At 41.8% G+C, this 20,180-nt stretch overlaps 1 protein-coding gene across 2 annotated transcripts in view; it reads left to right on the top strand.

The window, feature by feature from the left end:
- The window catches only part of LOC126198971 (juvenile hormone esterase-like), a 214,940-nt gene that overhangs the window by 173,364 nt on the left and 21,396 nt on the right, over positions 1 to 20,180 (top strand). For both annotated transcript variants that reach the window (XM_049935629.1, XM_049935631.1), the window contains exon 8: positions 12,547 to 12,670. In XM_049935629.1, the coding sequence (XP_049791586.1) occupies positions 12,547 to 12,670 (124 nt within the window). The remainder of the gene's footprint in view (positions 1 to 12,546; positions 12,671 to 20,180) is intronic.

Genomic DNA, 20,180 nt, shown 5'->3' with positions numbered 1-20,180 from the left:
GGCGCCTTGCTAGGTCGTAGCCATGGACTTAGCTGAAGGCTATTCTAACTGTCTCTCGGCAAATGAGAGGAAGGCTTCGTACGTGTAGTCGCTAGCAATGTCGTCCGTACAACTGGGGCGAGTGCTAGTACGTCTCTCGAGACCTGCCTTGTGGTGGCGCTCGGTCTGCGATCCTGACAGTGGCGACACGCGGGTCCGACATGTACTAATGGACCGCGGCCGATTTAAGCTACCACCTAGCAAGTGTGGTGTCTGGCGGTGACACCACACTAACCTTGATGGTAGATTTTAACATATAATCTCAGAAAGATTGACTCAGTTTCATAACACAGTTATACAGTGACTTAACGTTTGCGATCGCACCTGGGTTTGGATTCCATCCGACTCTGCTTGCTACCACAAGAGAGTTTCTGTCTCGACGATTTCAACCAATCACCGTCCACGAAGTCTGCGCTACAATATGTGGTGGTGTTTTGTTCAGCCAATAGCAAGGGACGACGTTGTTTCCAGGTGGGTTTTGAAGCCGTAACTCATCACCAATACGCCACCGGCGTCCTCTGCTATATAGCAAGTCTTGTGACATATTACACCATTGTTGGCAACCGGAATAAAATAATAATTGGATCATTTTACCGACCTTCCAATTCAGATGATACAGTTCCTGAAAGGTTCAAAGAAAACTTGAGTTTGATTTCAAACACGTACCCGACTCATACGATAATAGTTGGTGGTGACTTTAATTTACCCTCGATATTTTGACGAAAATACATGTTCAGTTCCGGAGGTAAGCATAAAATATCATCCGAAATTGTGCTAAACGCATTCTCTGAAAATTATTTCATGAGCCCAAGCGAATAGTAAACGGTTGTGAAAACACACTTAACCTCTTAGCAAGAAATAATCCTGAGTTAATAACGAGCATCACAACCGATTCAGGGATTAGAATATTGTAATTCCGAAATCCTCGAAAAATAAGCGACAAATATACTTATTCAAAAAAGCAGATAAAAATTCATTTGACACCTTCCTGAGAGACAATCTCCACTCATTCAAAATTAATAATATAAGTGTAGACCAGATGTGGCTTAGATTCAAAGAAATAGTATCGGCAGCAGTTGAGAGATTTGCACCAAATAAATTAACAAACGATGGAGCTGATCCTTCTTGGTACACAAAACGGGTTAGAACACTGTTGCAGAAACAACGAAACAAACATGCCAAATTTAAACAGACGCAAAATCCCCAAGATTGGTGATCTTTTACACCAGCTCGAAATTTAGGGCGGACTTCAATGCGAGATGCTTATAACAGTTCCCACAACGAAACTTTGTCTCGAAACCTCACAGAAAATGCAAAGAGATTCTGGTCGTATGTGAAGTATGTTAGCGCCAAGAAACATTCAATGCCTTCCCTGCGCGATAGCAATGGAGATACTATCGAAGACAGTGCTGCCAAAGCAGAATTACTAAACACAGCCTTCCGAAATGACTTCACAAAAGAAGACGAAGTAAATATTCCAGAAATCGAATCGAGAACAGCTGCCAACACGAGTAACGTAGAAGTAAATATCCTCGGAGTAGTGAAGCAACTTAAATCACTTAATAAAAGCAAGTCTTCTGGTCTTGGCTGTATACCAATTAGGTTCCTTTCGGAGTATGCTGATGCATTAGCTCCATACTTAACAATCATATACCACCGTTCGCTCGACGAAAGATCCGTACCCAAAGGCTGGAAAGTTGCACAGGTCACACCAATATTCAAGAAAGGTAGTCGGTGTAATCCACTAAATTACAGGCCCATATCGTTAACGTCGATATGCAGTAGGATTTTGGAACATATATTGTGTTCGAACATTATGAATTACCTCGAAGAAAACGGTCTATTGACACACAGTCAACGTGGGTTTAGAAAACATCGTTCTTGTGAAACACAACTAGCTCTTTATTCATATTGTGTTGAGTGTTACTGACAAGGGATTTCAGATCGATTCCGTATTTCTGGATTTCCGAAAGGCTTTTGACACGGTACCACACAAGCGGCTCGTAGTGAAATTGCGTGCTTACGGAATATCGTCTCAGTTATGTGACTGGATTTCTGATTTCCTGTCAGAGACGTCACAGTTCGTAGTAATTGACGGAAAGTCATCGAGTAAAACAGAAGTGATTTCTGGCGTTCCCCAAAGTAGTGTTATAGGCCCTTTGCTGTGCTTTATCTATATAGACGATTTGGGAGACAATCTGAGCAGCCGTCTTCGGTTGTTTGTAGACGACGCTGTCGTTTATCGACTAATAAAGTCATCGGAAGATCAAAACAAACTGCAAAACGATTTAGAAAAGATATCTGAATGGTGCGAAAAGTGACAGTTGACCCTAAAACAACGAAAAGTGTGAGGTCATCCACATGAGTGCTAAAAGGAACTCGTTAAACTTCGGTTACACGATAAATCAGTCTAATCTAAAAGCCGTAAATTCAACTAAATACCTAGATATTACAATTACGAACAACTTAAATTGGAAGGAACACATAGAACATGCTGTGGGGAAGGCTAACCAAAGACTGCGTTTTACTGGCAGGAGACTTAGAAAATGTAAGAGACCTACTAAGGAGACTACCTACACTACGCTTGTCCGTCCTCTTTTAGAATACTGCTGCGCGGTGTGGGATCCTTACCAGATAGGACTGACGGAGTACATCGAAAAAGTTCAAAGAAAGGCGGCACGTTTTGTATTATCGCGAAATATGAGAAAGAGTGTCACAGAAATGGTACAGATTTGGGCTAGACATCGTTAAAAGAAAGGCGTTTTTCGTTGCGACGGAACCTTCTCACGAAATTCCAATCACCAACTTTCTCCTCCGAATGCGAAAATATTTTGTTGAGAGCGACCTATATAGGGAGGAACGATCACCACGATAAAATAAGGGAAACCAGAGCTCGTACGGAAAGATATAGAGTTTATTTTTTCCGCGCGCGATACGAGATAGGAATAACAGAGAATTGTGAAGGTGGTTCGATGAACCCTCTGCCAGGCTCTTAAATGTGATTTGCAGAGTATCCATGTACATCTAGATGTAGATTACGATTTACTCAGTATCAATTTAATGTATGTGTTACACTTGCCCCTCTTAATTCTTTTTTTTTTTTCTTAATGGGGCATTCTCAAAGACACTAACAATTTTCAAACCACGGATAAGGCCAGAAACACCAATGCCAATTCACCTTCACTTCAAACCACTCATCTTAAACAGTACCTCACCCTTAGGTCTGATTCAGTTCGAAAATTCTTAATTACTACCTTGCTCCTGTTCGAATATTATACATTCACATTTCGGAATATTTTCCATCAAGGTTATCTAACTGATTTAGACTTTCTTTCTTGATGCATTACTTAACAATTCGTCTTTTTGTTGGCACTGTTGCAGTCACAATATGCTACGAGATAATCTTATTCATAATTCTAAGATTTCTTTATTTACTGTCATGTCTCTCTTTTTACTCAGCACATTGCCGTCCATGTAAACTTTACCTCTTATCGCTTCTCTCGCATTACTTGGTGCGTTTCCATCGATACAAAATAAATATGCGCTAATTACGCAAATAATAATGCACCGAAACCTGCTTCCATCTTTCGGTATTTTCCTGCTTTTTTAACATTTCACATTTCACTAGTTTCCGATGGGAGACAGTTGTTGTCTACTTGCAGGTGAAGGTATCTTGCTATTATAACATAAAATTCTTCCATCGATAATGCGTTCTCATTTCAGTGATGCAGCTCTCTGTCGTCTCTCTCTCTCACTCACCAGGTACATAATTCAGGGTTATTATTTGTAACAAAATGTATTAATTAGAGACAAGTAATTGTATTGTAATCCTGTAACAGAAAATCAGATTCATTAATCACTCATATACTACATCACACACATTGTCAGAATTCTTGGACATCATTTAATTTACGGGTCGTTAAGACTCTGTGTTGTACCGTTACCTTGTCTAGGAATTCAGGCGTGCCTCTGACCCATATCATACTCGTACACACTACCAGTTTACATCCACGTATTAAATTCATGGAGACTATAACATTTCTTAATGAAATCGCAGCTCCAAAAACAGTCGTTCCTTTAAGCTTTACTTCATTAGGATATGCATCCTTGTTGAAAGCAAACATTCTGTCTTCCACCTCAAAGATTCGTCTCCATTGCCAACATCTTTCATTTGTCACTCAGTGTCTGCCCTGTTTTATAACGATCACTTTAACTCTTTTCCATCAGTTTTCAGTGCCCAGTTGTAACACCCTCAGAAACCCGAAAACCCAAATAAGAATGTCATGATAACTTAAAGTAGGGAACAGTGTTATCCTGACAGATACGACAACTTTGACAATAATATAACACCTTAATGTTTTGATGAACACCAATTTCAATAATTACTGAGTATGCCATAATATAAAGGTAGAAAGAAAGAAAGGTTATTTTTAATTAGCTATCAAACATCTCAGTAATAACTGCAAATCAGTACGACGAAAGTTAAGTCCAAAGTAATATGTCGGTCAGAGATAACATTTATTATGAAAGAGAGTTGTAAACGCGGCGAAAGGGAAATTCAATGCGTCTACAATGCTCGATCATGGAAATGTTAGTCGCTTGCTAGCTTGCTTGGTATCAAGTCATGAGAGAGCACCATTTGTTATAGTACTAAAAACGGAACGCTACGAGATTGTTTCTATTAAAAAAAAATACCATTGTGTGATAGAGATGCGCGGACTTTGTTCTCAGTTATTCTGACTTGAGAACTTGAACTGAAGTGATATTCTGATAGTGTACGACGAGTTAATGAACTTTAATTATTGGAGATATTATTGTTGGACTCAGCCCTCATCAAAGTGAACAGTTACAACGAGGAATGGACATAGTATCGAAGACTGCAATACCTGATTACCCTTGAGTAGGGAACATTAATACGACCACACGAAGATAATTCAAATACGCCGATTGTAAAAGTCGTAATTGTCTCGATCACCAACTTGAAGGAATCGTAATTGATCTGATCCATCGGTGTGCGTGTGGTGTGATGATTATAAACAATAAAAATTGTTCATCAGTAATGGAAATCTCACGTGTTGGCTCCATCATTAATTGAACTGTGTGATAGTTGATGATCAAAATTAATTAGCTGTGAACATTTTAATTGAAAGAGTGACTTGATGAACATTGAGCACTGAAAGGAGTGTTTTGCCGAAATAATATTACGCTGCACGAAAGCAAGATAGCATTATAGATTATCTCTGGATTTGCGTCGTGCCGTAATGAACAATTTTGCCTAGCAACGTAACAACTACTTCTGATGGTGCGAAACGACGTCGGTGATGAATGGTTCACTCAATACTGCAATAACTAACTAACCGGGCATAGCAAATCATCATAAAACCATAGCAGACAATTAAAATCAGCAGTTCGCATCTCTGAGAAGACTGTGAGGACTCGCAGTCGGACTTTCATACATTACGCGAGGAACAATTTTCTGTAGAGATTTCAGGTGATGTTCCACGTTATCCGACGGGGACAACCATCACTGCGCGTCGCGTCTCCATTCCACCGACCGAGCTGTAGCAGTAGCGGCTCAACATCAACAGCGACAACAAAAGGGGAGAGAGGACGTCACACAATCTAGTACACGCCGAGTGCGTGTGTTTCAAATTATTGTTTCTCAACTCAAAGTTAACAGTCTTCTCTCATATTATGAAGGATGGTGTCTGTAAGTCAGGTACCTACACTATAATCTCCATTACTGCATTTTCACTCCTTTACCCCACTATCATTACGTTAATCAGTGACAAGCTTTTTCCTCATTATACTTTCCTCTATGTCTTGTATTAAGTCCTTTATTACGCGCCTCCCTCAGCATTTATCAGCCTGCTTATAGTTCAAAACTTTACTTTTTCTTATAATTCGAAGCAAACCATATGTTGTCTACTCAATACTCACTTATTAAACGCGATGCACTTTACGTTGCCTACCCAATAAACTCTTTAATGGAGTGTAGCGCATTACCTGTCACTTAACGTTATTCAATGTTCAATTTACGTCCTCTCCATTACATCCTCCAATAATCTGAGCTGTCGGCTCAAGCTGGTTTCCTATTGTATTCCATTACTTATCTTCCTGATTTTAATGCATTGTACCTTCTCGGTGTTTTTTTAACACGAGAACCACTTGTATTGTTATTCTCTTACCTTTTGTTGTCCATTGATAACTTTTGCTTATCATTTCTGTTATGTTATCTATTTGTGTGGTACTATAACTGTGGTGAATGTCATGTTTTCAGATAGTGATAATAATAGAGACAAGTCTCAGTTGGCGTCTTCTCGACAATATCGTAAAAAACAAATTTTAATCTTTGTGTTTCATCCTATACGAACCTAACCTTAATTTTGCAAATCTCTCTGCACTTCTTAAGTTATGTATTTTATTATTTCTGTATTTGTGTTCACATTCGTTATTTCCGCTATTTCCTCATGTGTCTCAGTTGTGGTTTGCTTTTTAGAGGTATTTAGAGAAAAAGCAGCTTTTCACTGTGAAAGGTAGTAGAAGACGAACATCTGTTATTTGGTCGTCAAATTTATTACTTATTTTATTAATGGACTTTTCAGTAGCTGCTACCCAACTGTCAATATACAGCAAAGACTGGCCACCCCAAATATATCCAAAATGAATAAACATATTGAGGTTCGGTTTTCGCCAAGTTATAGCGGACAATATGGGGAATCTCTTGATGTTCGAAAGTCATTTTTATTGTTTATAGTCGCCGAATTACGACATCGACTTCGCGTCTTTTTTCTGTTGGAAATATATGCTTTTTTTCTGTGGCATTCGACAGAATCTTCTAAGAGAATTTCAACGACATGAGATTTATGGTGCTAGATCAAATAGTATCAAGACAACAGCGTCGCAAACCACTGTAACGCCGTCGGCAGATGATGTTCCGCCGGCCGATGTGGCCGTGCGGTTCTAGGCGCTGCAGTCTGGAACCGCGAGACGGCTACGGTCGCAGGTTCGAATCCTGCCTCGGGCATGGATGTGTGTGATGTCCTTAGGTTAGTTAGGTTTAACTACTTCTAAGTTCTAGGGGACTAATGGCCTCAGAAGTTGAGTCCCATAGTGCTCAGAGTCATTTGAACCATTTTTTTGATGATGTTCCACAAACGCCTGCCTATTATACCAAAGGTAAACAAACACGTAAATCAGTGTTTATATGTACGCTTGTGGCGCATCAGTCTGTGTTTCGCTGTTGTAGCAATCACATAACTTTCTCGTAAAGCTATTGAAACATTCACAATATACAAGACAGTCGAGTACGTGAATATCGTTTATGGCGAATGTCGCTAAACTACTAGAACAGCTGTGTGGTTGTATACTGAAAAGTATCCAAATCGTGCAAAGCACACACAATCTGTCTTCACAAACATTATTGAGAAAAAGTTCCAGAAACTGGAGGTGGAGAATGAAATACCGAGGAAAAAGAAGAGCAAGTGATGAAAGAAATGAAATTAGCATTTTAGCAGCAGTAACACACAATGCAAATGTCACTAGAGGCATCTAGGAAGTACGAGAGAGATCAACCAAACGAGAGTTCTCCGAACACTGCAGTCCATTGCATTTCATTCTCTTCGCATTTCGCTGCATCTACAACTTCATGGAAATGATTTCTGAAGTTGGTTACAGTTGTCCGAAAGTTATCTGTAAAAAGTGCAAAGTGATGCGACATATCCACGCAAATATTTTTTTAAGGACGAAGCATAGTTTACAAACCATGGGCAAGTAAATCTTCGCAATATGCAATAACTGACGAGTTGAAAATCCACATTGATTCAAAGAAGTGTTTAAAAACAACACTCTTGGTCTATCAACGTCTGCAGCGTGTTTTTCAAGACCCACATCGTTGGTCTCTATATTAGTGATGGTAATCTAAATACACTCGAGTATCTCGAGTTCTTAAGATATGCTGCTGCCGCAGTTATTGGAAAAAATCCCACTGGACAGAAGACTATTAGTGTGGTACCAAAATGACGGATGGCCGTTCCATTCCGCGCATGTAATGACATACGCCTTAAGAGAATATTTTGAGAGCATTGGAATTTCAACTGTGGCGAAAATTGAAACAGAGTTATACCAGGAAACACCAACGACTAACGAAGGCATGAAATGCCTTATATCACGGACCTGTACTGCCGTTAACTATAGATGTAATTTAACGCGCAATATTGCTTCTCCAGCATCACTTTATAGCGTGTAGCAAGCTCGAGGTGCGCACTTTGAGCACTTGATATGATAGCCCTTATAATAAAGACATGAACTGTACCTGAGTTACCTGTTTGCTTATCTTTGGCATTTGTGGAACCTCTTCTCCTGCAGGTGAGACAGTGGCTGGCGACGCTGTTACCTTAATACTATTTGATCATGTCCCACACATGTTATGTCGTTGACTAAATCCACTAGGGGAAAAAAAATCGGTGTCGTAATTCGGCGACTACAAACGATAAAAATTTCTTGAGAACGTCAGGAAATTCGCCATATTGTCCGCTATAACCTGGCGAAAACCACACCTCGATATATTTATTCATTCTGGACAAACAATATCTGAGGTAGTCTATCTTAACTGCCTCATCCTGTATACTGTAAATAACAATAGTAACTGTACAGTATTAGAAATGGCTGTAGGGTTGTCAAATAAATAACAAATCAACAAAGGATACACATTCTAAAATGAATATATCCGATACTGGTGATACAAAAACACTTTTCGTCAAAACCGTGTAGTAAGATACTATAGCGTGGTCAAAGCACCATTCATCTCACGTAACAATCTTCGCCTTCTGTTCACGAATACAGTTTTCAGTTACTGTAAGAACTTCAATACCAAACTGTAAAACGCTTTCATTCATCGCAATTAAGAACTATAAATGATATTATTAACCACGCTGACACAGTCTTAGATCTAGGTGCCTACCATACAGGAAGTGAAATCAGCTAAAGAACGACTGACGGACTTAGAATCAGCCTCGACTAATATTTGAGTTTCGAAAATAGTGAGAGGTGCAGGGAATTGAAACATAGTAGTTTATTCCCTACACTTACAAACGAAAATGTATTACAAAGACTAGGATCAAATTTTTAGTTCTGATATGCAATGTACTGTAAGTCGAAAGTCCCCCCAGGTGGCTCACCGCTCTTTGGTGAGTCGTGCTTGGCGACCACGGAGCCCCAGCCCTCGCAGCTCCCCGTCTGACAGTGGCGGGAAACGTCATAGTCGACCCTGTCGATGTTTCCAACGCTTTTGGCAAGTACTTTGCGGAGGTTTCAAGTTCCACCCACTACCATCCTGTCTTTCTTCCTCGGAAAAAGGCGGAGGAGGCTCGTGCAATCTCTTTGAATCGAGAATGCACCAATACCCCTTTTACTATGAGGGAGCTCGAGCGTACTCTCTCCTCATCCAGATCTTCTACTCCTGGGCCCCACGTCCTCATGCTGCAGAATCTTTCTCCTGCGGGAATATGCTTTCTTCTCGATACCTACAACCGTCTTTGGACTGACGGTGTATTTCCCACCCTTTGGCGTGAAGGTATTATTGTTCCCCTACCTAATCCTGGTAAAGATAAATCTCTTCCTCCCAGCTATCGTCCAATTTCCCTTACGAGCAGCGTTTGTAAGGTGATAGAAGGCATGATCAATGCTCGATTAGTGTGGTGGCCGGAGTCACATTTTCTCACTAATGCTCAGTGACGATTCCGAAAGGGCCGCTCAGCAGTTGATCATCTCGTCACCCTGTCGACGTTCATCATGAATAATTTTCTGCAGAAGCGACAAACAGTGGCCGTTTTATTTGATTTGGAGAAAGCCTATGGTACCTGTTGGCGGACAGGCATTCTACGTACTATGCACACATGGGGCCTTCGTGGTCGTCTTCCCACTTTAATACGGAATTTTTTAACAGACCGAGTTTTCCGGGTACGTGTGGGTTCCTCGTTATCCCACACCTTTTCACACGAGAACGGGGTGCCTCAGTGCTACACACTGAGTGTCGTCCTCTTCGCCATAACCATCAAACTAATTATGGACTGCCTTCCATCTGGCATTTCCGGCTCTCTTTCTCGTTGACGACTTTGCTATTTATTGCAGCTTACAGCGGACGTGTCTCCTGCAACGCTGTCTTCAGCGTTGTCTGGACCGTCTCTATTCGTGGATGTTACAACTGGCTTCCGCTTTTCTGCTACCAAATCCGTTTGTGTCAACTTCTGGCGACTGTGCCAGAATGCTCTCCCGTTCGTGGATGCAATGAAGTTCTTAGGGCTTAAGTTCGATAGGAAACTCAGTTGGTCTCCCCACGTGTCCTACCTGGCTGCACGCTGCACCCAGTCCCTCAATGTCCTTCGTGTATTGAGTGGTACCTCTTGGGGAGCTGACCAGACTGTCTTCCTACACCTCTATCGATCTCTTGTCTGCTCCAAGTTGGATTATGGATGCATTGTCTACTCCTCTGCACGGCCGTCTATCTTACGCCGTCTAAATACAATACACATTTGGGGATCCGTCTCGTCGCTGTTGCCTGCCATACTAGCCCAGTTGAGAGTCTCTACACAGAAGCCGGTGAACTACCACTGTCATACCAGCGCGACATCCTACTCAGTAGGTATGCGTGTCGGCTTTCTTCCATGCCAGGCCACCCAACCTTTGACCCTTTTTTTGTAACATTCTTGACCGCCAATACGAGATGCACGTTTCTTCTCTATAACCTCCCGACATCCGCTTGCGTCACCTGTTTCAGCATCTGCAGTTCACACTTCGTGCCACTTTCCGAAAGGGGGAGAGCCCTTCACCACCTTGGCTTCAGGCACAGGTTTGTGTTCATTTTGACCTCAGCTCGTTCCTGAAGGATTCGACTTCCGAGCTGACCTATCGCTGCAAATTTCTGGAACTTCGCTCACAACTTGCCGATGGCATATTTTTGTACACTGATGGCTCCAAGTCCTCCCATGGTGTTGGCTATGCTTTTGTCGTCGGGACTGATAAGTTTCAATACTGGCTTCTTGACCAGTGCACAGTTTTTACCGCAGAGCTTTTTGCCCTCTATCAGGCTATTCACTACGTCCAGAGGCACCAGTTCACTCGCTGTGTGATCTGCTCTATCTCCCTCAGTGCCCTTCAGAGCCTGGATGATCCAGATCCAGTCCACCCTATCGTTCGACGGACCCAGGACTGGCTCCATTTGTTCCCAAATGGGGGAGCCCAAGTGATGTTCACCTGGGTGTGTGGCCATGTTGGTGTGCCTGGGAATGACGCTGCTGATGCTGCAAACAAGGCCACAGTCAATCTCGGTCGGCCCGCCTCTTACTCTGTTCCCTCTCAAGATATTTGTACTATTCTCTCTCGGTGTATGACGTCACTTTTGCATGACCATTGGTGCTCCCTTCATGGGAACAAACTCAGAGAAGTCAAACCTCTCCCAGAAGTCTGGTCGACTTCCTCCCGGCCGTCTCGCCATGAGGAAGTAATGTTAGCTCGGTTGTGAATAGGGCACTGCCGCTTTAGTCACCGCCACTTGTTGAGCAGCGACCCTGCATCCAGCTGTCCTTTCTGTATCCAGCCATTAACAGCAAGACATTTCCTGATCCTCTGTCCCTATTTTAGCCACTTACGTCTCAGGATCGGGCTGCCGCCCGCTTTGCCGGACATTTTCGCGGATGATGTGCGAGCTGTGGCTCGCGTTTTAAGTTTTTTAAAAAGTAGTAATATGACAAAAGAGATTTGATTTCTATCTGGAGACTCCGGTGTCTTGTCGATGTCTTTTAGATACTCTGCCGTAACGTCTTGACGTTATAGATTTGTTTTTTCTTCCTTCTGTATTGGACCTCGCAACGGTTTTTTATCCTCGCGGTCCCAGCATTCTATGGTTCTACACTGGGCGCTTATGACCTTAGACGTTTTGCGCCCTAAAATCTCCCCCAAAAAACTATAAGTCGAAAGTGCATTTATTTTTTTGACTTAGCTGTCTTTTAGCTGAACGCAAGTTGTCCATGCAGTTTCCATGGTGTGTGATTCTAGGAGGTCTGCAAAATATTTATCTGCTGTCGGCGTAAACACTTCATCGGAAGAGAGGAAGATAAGGGTTTAGCGATCCGTCGACGAGAATATCATTACAGGCGGCCATAACCTAGAATTCTGCAGTCTGGGGAGGAAATCGGTTGCGTCCTTTGCAAAAGAGCCATTCCGGTATTCATCTTTAACCATTTTGGGAAACCACAGAAAACCTAAATGTGAATGACAGAATAGAAATTTGAACCCCTCTTCCCTCGAACGCACATCTCGTGGTCTAAGCACTGCGACTAAGCACTGTTCTTCCAATAGTGTTGCTGCGAGAGAGTTCAATCGGGAAACATTTTATGTGCTTGTTGCGAGAAACGATTACGACATCCTTCTGAAGTTCTACTGTTTATCTGTTGATGCGCGTTACTAATGTCTCCAATGTATTTCTCTAATGTACTTGTTTATTTGCAGCTGTTTTCCGACTTGTACTTCATACATCCAGCGGACTCCTTCGCTAGGGCCGTAGCTAACTCCAGCAATCTACCTATTCACTTCTATTACTTCGGGTACAATGGAACCGGATCTACAGATTACGGTAAGTGTTCGCCAAGAGCGTTGCTTTTGCATACATATATGTGTTCCTGGGCAGCGCAATCATCACATTTAGTACATTAGAAACAGCCATAAAATTATTAAAACGCCTTAGTCCTTCCACTAACTTTTTTATCTGAAACTGTTCCCTTGATAATGACCACAGCTTTTTTTTTCAACAACCTTCTCATTTCGTGTCATTCCAACGAATGTTCTACATCCTTCTGCAGCACCACATCTCAAATACTTTACTCCTCTTCTATTCCGGTTTTCTCCAAATCCTTGGTTAATTTCCATAGTACAATGCTTCCCTCGGATGTGCATTCCCAGGAATTTATTGCACTAACTAGCTAAGTACCCGGCATTGCCCTGGTATGTATTTATTACAGACTTTTGTAAGCGATCTCCTCCTCCCCTCTCTCTGTCCATCTCACCCTTCCCCTCTCTCTCTACATCTCTTCCTCCTTCCTGTCTCTGTCCATCTCCTCTTTCTTTTCTCCTCCTCTATCCCCTCTCTGTCCATCTCCACTCTTCCCTTTCTCTCAGTTCTTCCCTTCCCCTCTCTCTGCTCATCTGCTCCACCCCTATCTGTGTTCAAAAAAATGTTCAGATGTGTGTGAAATCTTATGTGACTTAACTGCTAAGGTCATCAGTTTATGTCCATCTCCTCCTACCCCCCATATCTCTCTACGTTATCACTTCTACCCTGGTTCTTACCCCTATAGTATTTCTTTCCAAGTAGTAAGTAGTTTGCATACGGAGTTCAGCTGAAATCGACTCAGTGGTTTAGGAGAAGCTTTCTACACGTGACTGTTATCGCTTACGCACATTTGACGCGTAGTTCACACATATTTGTACTCAGAGTTAGCCTATATATCTTGCGAATTTCTTCCTGCAGTTCCGTTTTGACGCAGCTCAGTGTTTATGACACAGTATCTCCTGAACGATGTGTCGTAAAATGGTATAATTTTGTGGGTACACTGGACGGCATATTTGGATCTGTCTGCAAAACGTGTTACATATAGAGATAGCAGCAAAGAATGATGTGGCAGTTTTACTGCATGAACACTGAAAATGTAAGCGATAAACTTTTATGTTTCCTCCTTATTTGGGGATTCTCAGCAAGAAAAAGTTTCGTAAACTATTGGAATTATGTGTAAAATTTACTATGTGGCACTAAATGCTCTTATTTTCAAATACTGGACGAATATAGTCTGACTATTCGCGCGTCATGGGCTACACTACTTTCTCACCCCGTGTGTGCACACAGTTTTAATCTGCCAGGAAGTTTCATATCAGCGCACACTCCGCTGCAGAGTGAAAATCTCATTCAGGAAACATCCACCAGGCTGTGGCTAAGCCATGTCTCCGCAATATCCTTTCTTTCAGGAGTGCTAGTACTGTAAGGTTCGCAGGAGAGCTTCTGTAAAGTTTGGAAGGTAGGAGACGAGGTACTGGCTGAAGTAAAACTGTGAGGACAGGGCGTGAGTCGTGCTTGGGTAGCTCAGTTGGTAGAGCACTTGCCCGCGAAAGGCAAAGGTCCCGAGTTCGAGTCTCGGTCCGCCACACAGTTTTAATCTGCCAGGAAGTTTCAAGTGTATTGTGAATATGCCGTACACTGAAATATTTTTCTAGGTACATTCAGCGTCGTATGTGGAAACTATCTGTGAAACGTGTTGCGAATAAAGTTAGTGGCAAAGGAGTAATAAATAAAAACGTCATGTATGATGCACAAGTATTACTAAATGAACAGCGAAAATGTAACCGATAAACTTTTTTTTCTTTCGTTGCTTTGTGGGGTTCTCAGCGAGAAAAAGTGTCATTAATTTTTGAAATTATGTGTTAAGTTTGTTGCAAGTCACTAAATGTTCTCATTCTCAAATATTGGATGACTAAAGTGCGGATATTCGCTCGCCCTGGGCTACAGTGTTTTTTCACCACCATCCCCATCCCTTTGATAGGTAGGTAGTTCTTAACCCACAGCGATGATTTCCAAACAGTGAGTAATATGCGTACCAAGTTTGGTTGTAATCGCAGCAGTGATTTAGGAGGAGATGTGGAACATGCATACATAACTACGTACGTATACACATTCATCTAGTTTTGTAATATGTATGGCTTAAGGCCGATGTTTTGATACTAATAGACATCTTCTGGCCAGGATTGCCCTCTTTGCCTGTACTAGTTCGCTGTCTATGTCCTTTTCTTGTCCTTGTATTATTTTGTTTCGAAAGGAGCGAATACCTTCATCTTCGTTCCCAATTTTGATGATATATTCATCACTAATTCCATTTGTAAATGTAAATGCATGAAACTGCAACCAGTTACTTTTTTGAATAGTTATTTATTATTTTGTGAACCGGTTTTCGAACCTTTTCAGGTTCCTCTACATATGGTTTTCTGGATGTTACATCACTATTTCTAGCATAATGCTGGGTGCTGGCTTGCGATAGTATGGGCGGCTTCTTTCCGTTAATGCCCATGTGTCTGCTTCCATTTTGATGGCCAGTTGGTAAATCACTTCACACACAAACAAAAAGCCGCCCATACTGTCGCAAGCTAGCACCAAGTATTATGCTAGAAACACTCATGTGACATCCAGAAACCATCTAAAGATGAACCTGAAAAGTTTCGAAAACCGGTTTATGGAATAATAAATAACTATTCAAAAAAGTGCCTGGTTCCAGTTTTATGTATTTACATTTAATTGGCAGTCACGGGTTCTAAAATATCCGTAATGGATAAGCTTAATTTCATTTGTGCTACTCTTTATTATCTTCGTCTTTCTTCGGTTTGCTCTCAACCGATACTCTGTACTCATTAGACGGCTCATCCCATGAACAGTGCCTATAATGATTATTGACTTTCATTGAGGATGGTAGTGCCGTCAGCGAATCTTCTCTTTCTGAAATTTTCTTTTATATCCATCATAGCTTCTTCGATGTATATTTTGAACGTTAGAGGAGAAAGACTGCATTCCTGTCTTACATCTTTTTTCTGTGAGCATTTGCAGTTCTTACTGTTCCCTCTTAGTTTTTGTACATATTTTACATTACCTGTCTTTCCCTATATCTTGCACGCGTTTATCTGAACATTTCGAACATCTTTCACCATTTTACATGTCGAAAGATTATTCCAGTTCGACAAATCCTAGAGAACGTGTCTTGATTTTTCCTTCTTCTATTATCAGGCGTAACGTCACAACTGCTTCTTTGGTGCCTTTACCTTTCCTAAAGCCCCACTGATCATCTAACAGATCCTCAATTTTCTTTTCCATTCTTTCTAGATACGTCGATGCATGAGCTCTTAAGCTGAGCCGGCCGAAGTGGCCGTGCGGTTAAAGGCGCTGCAGTCTGGAACCGCAGGACCGCTACGGTCGCAGGTTCGAATCCTGCCTCGGGCATGGATGTTTGTGATGTCCTTAGGTTAGTTAGGTTTAACTAGTTCTAAGTTCTATGGGACTAATGACCTCAGCAGTTGAGTCCCATAGTGCTCAGAGCCATTTGAACCATTTTTCTTAAGCTGATTGTACGATAGTTTTCACACTTATCTACCTTTTATGTGTTCAGGATTGTATGGCTAATAATTTTCAGGAAGTCTGATGGCATGCCCCAGTCTCAATAGACTCTAGTCACCAACTTCAGTGGTCGTTTGGTTGCCACTTCCCCTGGTAATTTCAGAAATTCCGAAGAAATGTCTGTGCCACTGACTTATTTGATTTATACCTTCAACATCAGCCGACTTAATTCGACTACATTCCATTATCCTCATTTTGCTTTTGTTGATGTTCATCTTATACCCACCTTTCAAGACACTGCCCATTCCGTTCAACTGCTCTTCCAAGCCCTTTGCTGTCTCTGACAGAATTACAATGTCACCAGCGAACCTCAATTTCTTATTTCTTCTCCATGGGTTTTAATAGCTACTCCGAACTTTTCTTTTGTTTCCTTTATTGCTTGCTCGATATACAGATTGAATAGCATCGGGGAGAGGCTACAACCCTGTCTTACTCCCTTCCCAACCACTGCTTCCCTTTCATGTCCCTCGACTCTTATAACTGCCATCTGGTTTCTGTACAAATTGTAAATAGCCTTTCGCTCCCTGTATTTTACCCCTGCCACCTTTAGAATTTGAAAGAGAGTATTCCAGTTAACATTGTCAAAAGCTTTCTCTAAGTCTACAAATGCTAGAAACGTAGGTTTGCCTTTCCTTAATCTTTCTTCTAAGATAAGTCGTAAGGTCAGTATTGCCTCACGTGTTCCAGTATTTCTACGGAATCCAAACTGATCTTCCCCGAGGTCGGCTTCTACTAGTTTTTCCATTCGTCTGTAAAGAATTCGCGTTAGTATTTTGCAGCCGTGGCTTATTAAACTGATAGTTCGGCAATTTTCACATCTGTCAACACGCGCTTTGTTTGGGATTGGAATTATTATATTCTTCTTGAAGTCTGAGGGTATTTCGCCTGTTTCATACATCTTGCTCACCAGATGGTAGAGTTTTGTCAGGACTGGCTCTCCCAAGGCCGCCAGTAGTTCCAATGGAATGTTGTCTACTCCGGGGGCCTTGTTTCGATTCAGGTCTTTCAGTGCTCTGTCAAACTCTTCACGCAGTATCGTATCTCCCATTTCATCTTCATCTACATCCTCTTCCACTTCCATAATATTGTCCTCAAGTCCATCGCCCTTGTATAGACCCTATATATACTCCTTCCACCTTTCTGCTTTCCCCTCTTTGCTTAGAACTGGGTTTCCATCTGAGCTCTTGATATTCATACAAGTGGTTCTCTTATCTCCAAAGGTCTCTTTAATTTTCCTGTAGGCAGTATCTATCTTACCCCTAGTAAGATAAGCCTCTACATCCTTACAATTGTCCTCTAGCCATCCCTGCTTAGCCAGTTTGCACTTCCTGTCGATCTCATTTTTGAGACGTTTATATTCCTTTTTGCCAGCTTCATTTACTGCATTTTTATATTTTCTCCTTTATTCAATTAAATTCAATATTTCTTCTGTTACGCAAGGATTTCTACTAGCCCTCGTCTTTTTACCTATTTGATCCTCTGCTGCCTTCACTACTTCATCCCTCAAAGCTACCCATTCTTCTTCTACTGTATTTCTTTCCCCCATTCCTGTCAATTGTTCCCTTATGTTCTCCCTGAAACTCTGTACAACCTCTGGTTCTTTCAGTTTATCCAGGTCCCATCTCCTTAAATTCCCACCTTTTTGCAGTTTCTTCAGTTTTAATCTACAGGTCATAACCAATAGATTGTGGTCAGAGTCCACATCTGCCCCTGGAAATGTCTTACAATTTAAAACCTGGTTCCTAAATCTCTGTCTTACCATTATATAATCTATCTGATACCTTTTAGTATCTCCAGGGTTCTTCCATGTATACAACCTTCTTTCATGATTCTGAAACCAAGTGTTAGCTATGATTAAGTTGTGCTATGTGCAAAATTCTACCAGGCGGCTTCCTCTTTCATTTCTTAGCCCCAATCCATATTCACCTACTACGTTTCCTTCTCTCCCTTTTCCTACACTCGAATTCCAGTCACCCATGACTATTAAATTTTCGTCTCCCTTCACTATCTGAATAATTTCTTTTATTTCATCATACATTTCTTCAATTTCTTCGTCATCTGCAGAGCTGGTTGGCATATAAACTTGTACTACTGTAGTAGGTGTGGGCTTCGTATCTATCTTGGCCACAATAATGCGTTCACTAAGCTGTTTGTAGTAGCTTACCCACATTCCTATTTTCCTATTCATTATTAAACCTACTCCTGCCTTACCCCTATTTGACTTTGTGTTTATAACCCTGTAGTCACCTGACCAGAAGTCTTGTTCCTCCTGCCACCGAACTTCACTAATTCCCACTATATGTAACTTTAACCTATCCATTTCCCTTTTCAAATTTTCTAACCTACCCGCCCGATTAAGGGACCTGACATTCCACGCTCCGATCCGTAGAACGCCAGTTTTCTTTCTCCTGATAACGACATCCTCTTGAGTAGTCCCCGCCCGGAGATCCGAATGGGGGACTATTTTACCTCCGGAATATTTTACCCAAGAGGACGCCATTATCATGATGATCATGCTCGAAGTTATGTACAGCAAATGAGGTGCCAAATGGCAATTTGAAGTTCAGTGTTTAACTTATGATCTTAGAATTTTAAACAACACTAGATGGTATGCGTCTGGTGGAATTTCACTCAGCGGTCTCCTTCACCTCACTAACGTATTAGCATCTCAGTTGCTATACATACTTCGAGCATCACTTAAAGCTGCAAGTAATGTTTCTCTAATCTATTTCATCAAATAATTTATTTAGAGATGTCTATTCTTCTTCAACTGAACTGCCTACTTTGTTATTCGTTATAGCGGTACCTGCACCCTTGGAGAACTTCAAATGCACCTCATCGTTCCTCAATAATTCAGTATTCCACTTCCTTCAAGTGTTCCTGGTGGTTCTCTTAAATTTTAGCTTAGTATTCATTATTACTAAATTGCAGTCTGAGACTATATGCGCTCCTGGGTACACTTTACAATTCACAATTTCATTTCAGAATCACTGTTTGGCCATGATCTAGTCCAGATGGGAACTTTCCGTGTTTCCAGGGCTTTTCCCAGTACACCTCCTCACTTTCAGCAATGTATTAGCTATTACAAGATGAAATTTAATGTAGAACTTTACTGTCTTTCTCCTCTCTCATTCCTATTATCAAATCCATATTCTCCCTTAACACCATTTTCAGTTCCTTCCCCTACTACAGAGTTTATGTGTTGTCACCGCCAGACACCACACTTGCTAGGTGGTAGCCTTTAAATCGGCCGCGGTCCATTAGTATACGTCGGACCCACGTGTCGCCACTATCAGTGATTGCAGACCGAGGGCCGCCACACGGCAGGTCTAGAGAAACTTCCTAGCACTCGCCCCAGTTGTACAACCGACTTTGCTAGCGATGGTTCACTGACAAAATACGCTCTCATTTGCCGAGACGATAGTTAGCATAGCCTTCAGCTACGTCATTTGCTACGACCTAGCAAGGCGCCGTTATTCAGTTGCTATTGATATTGTATAGAATGTACAGACAAGAGTTACGTTCAACATTAATGGGTTAAAGTTAAGTATTCCACCAAGTACCACCTTTTTTCTGAAGTCTAAATTCCTTGTCCTGTTCCAGACCTCACGCCAGCCTGCGTGAGCTTAAACGCGTGTCTTTCGGCTTCCTCCAAACTCCGTGGGTTGGCTCCTGCCAATCCACAACATTTTGGCGACGAGGTTTTCTGCGTTCTTAACTATACTGCCCTGATTTACTAGTGTAATGGCTTCGCCACAATCTCCAGATGTATTGTCCGAATTTTATCGCTTACAGAATCAGCAGACGAAGGCCTTACTGGATGCCCTTGGACAGCTCGTCCAGGGTCAACGTGCGATGCAAAACGATGCGGCAGCCGCCGCTCCACCGCTAAAGCAGCCACAACACGCAGTTGCACCAACTTTTCGTCCTTTTGATG

This window comes from Schistocerca nitens, chromosome 8 (assembly GCF_023898315.1).
Source record: "Schistocerca nitens isolate TAMUIC-IGC-003100 chromosome 8, iqSchNite1.1, whole genome shotgun sequence".
Classification (NCBI taxonomy): domain Eukaryota; kingdom Metazoa; phylum Arthropoda; class Insecta; order Orthoptera; family Acrididae; genus Schistocerca; species Schistocerca nitens.
This window is presented reverse-complemented; position numbering and strand designations above follow the sequence as displayed.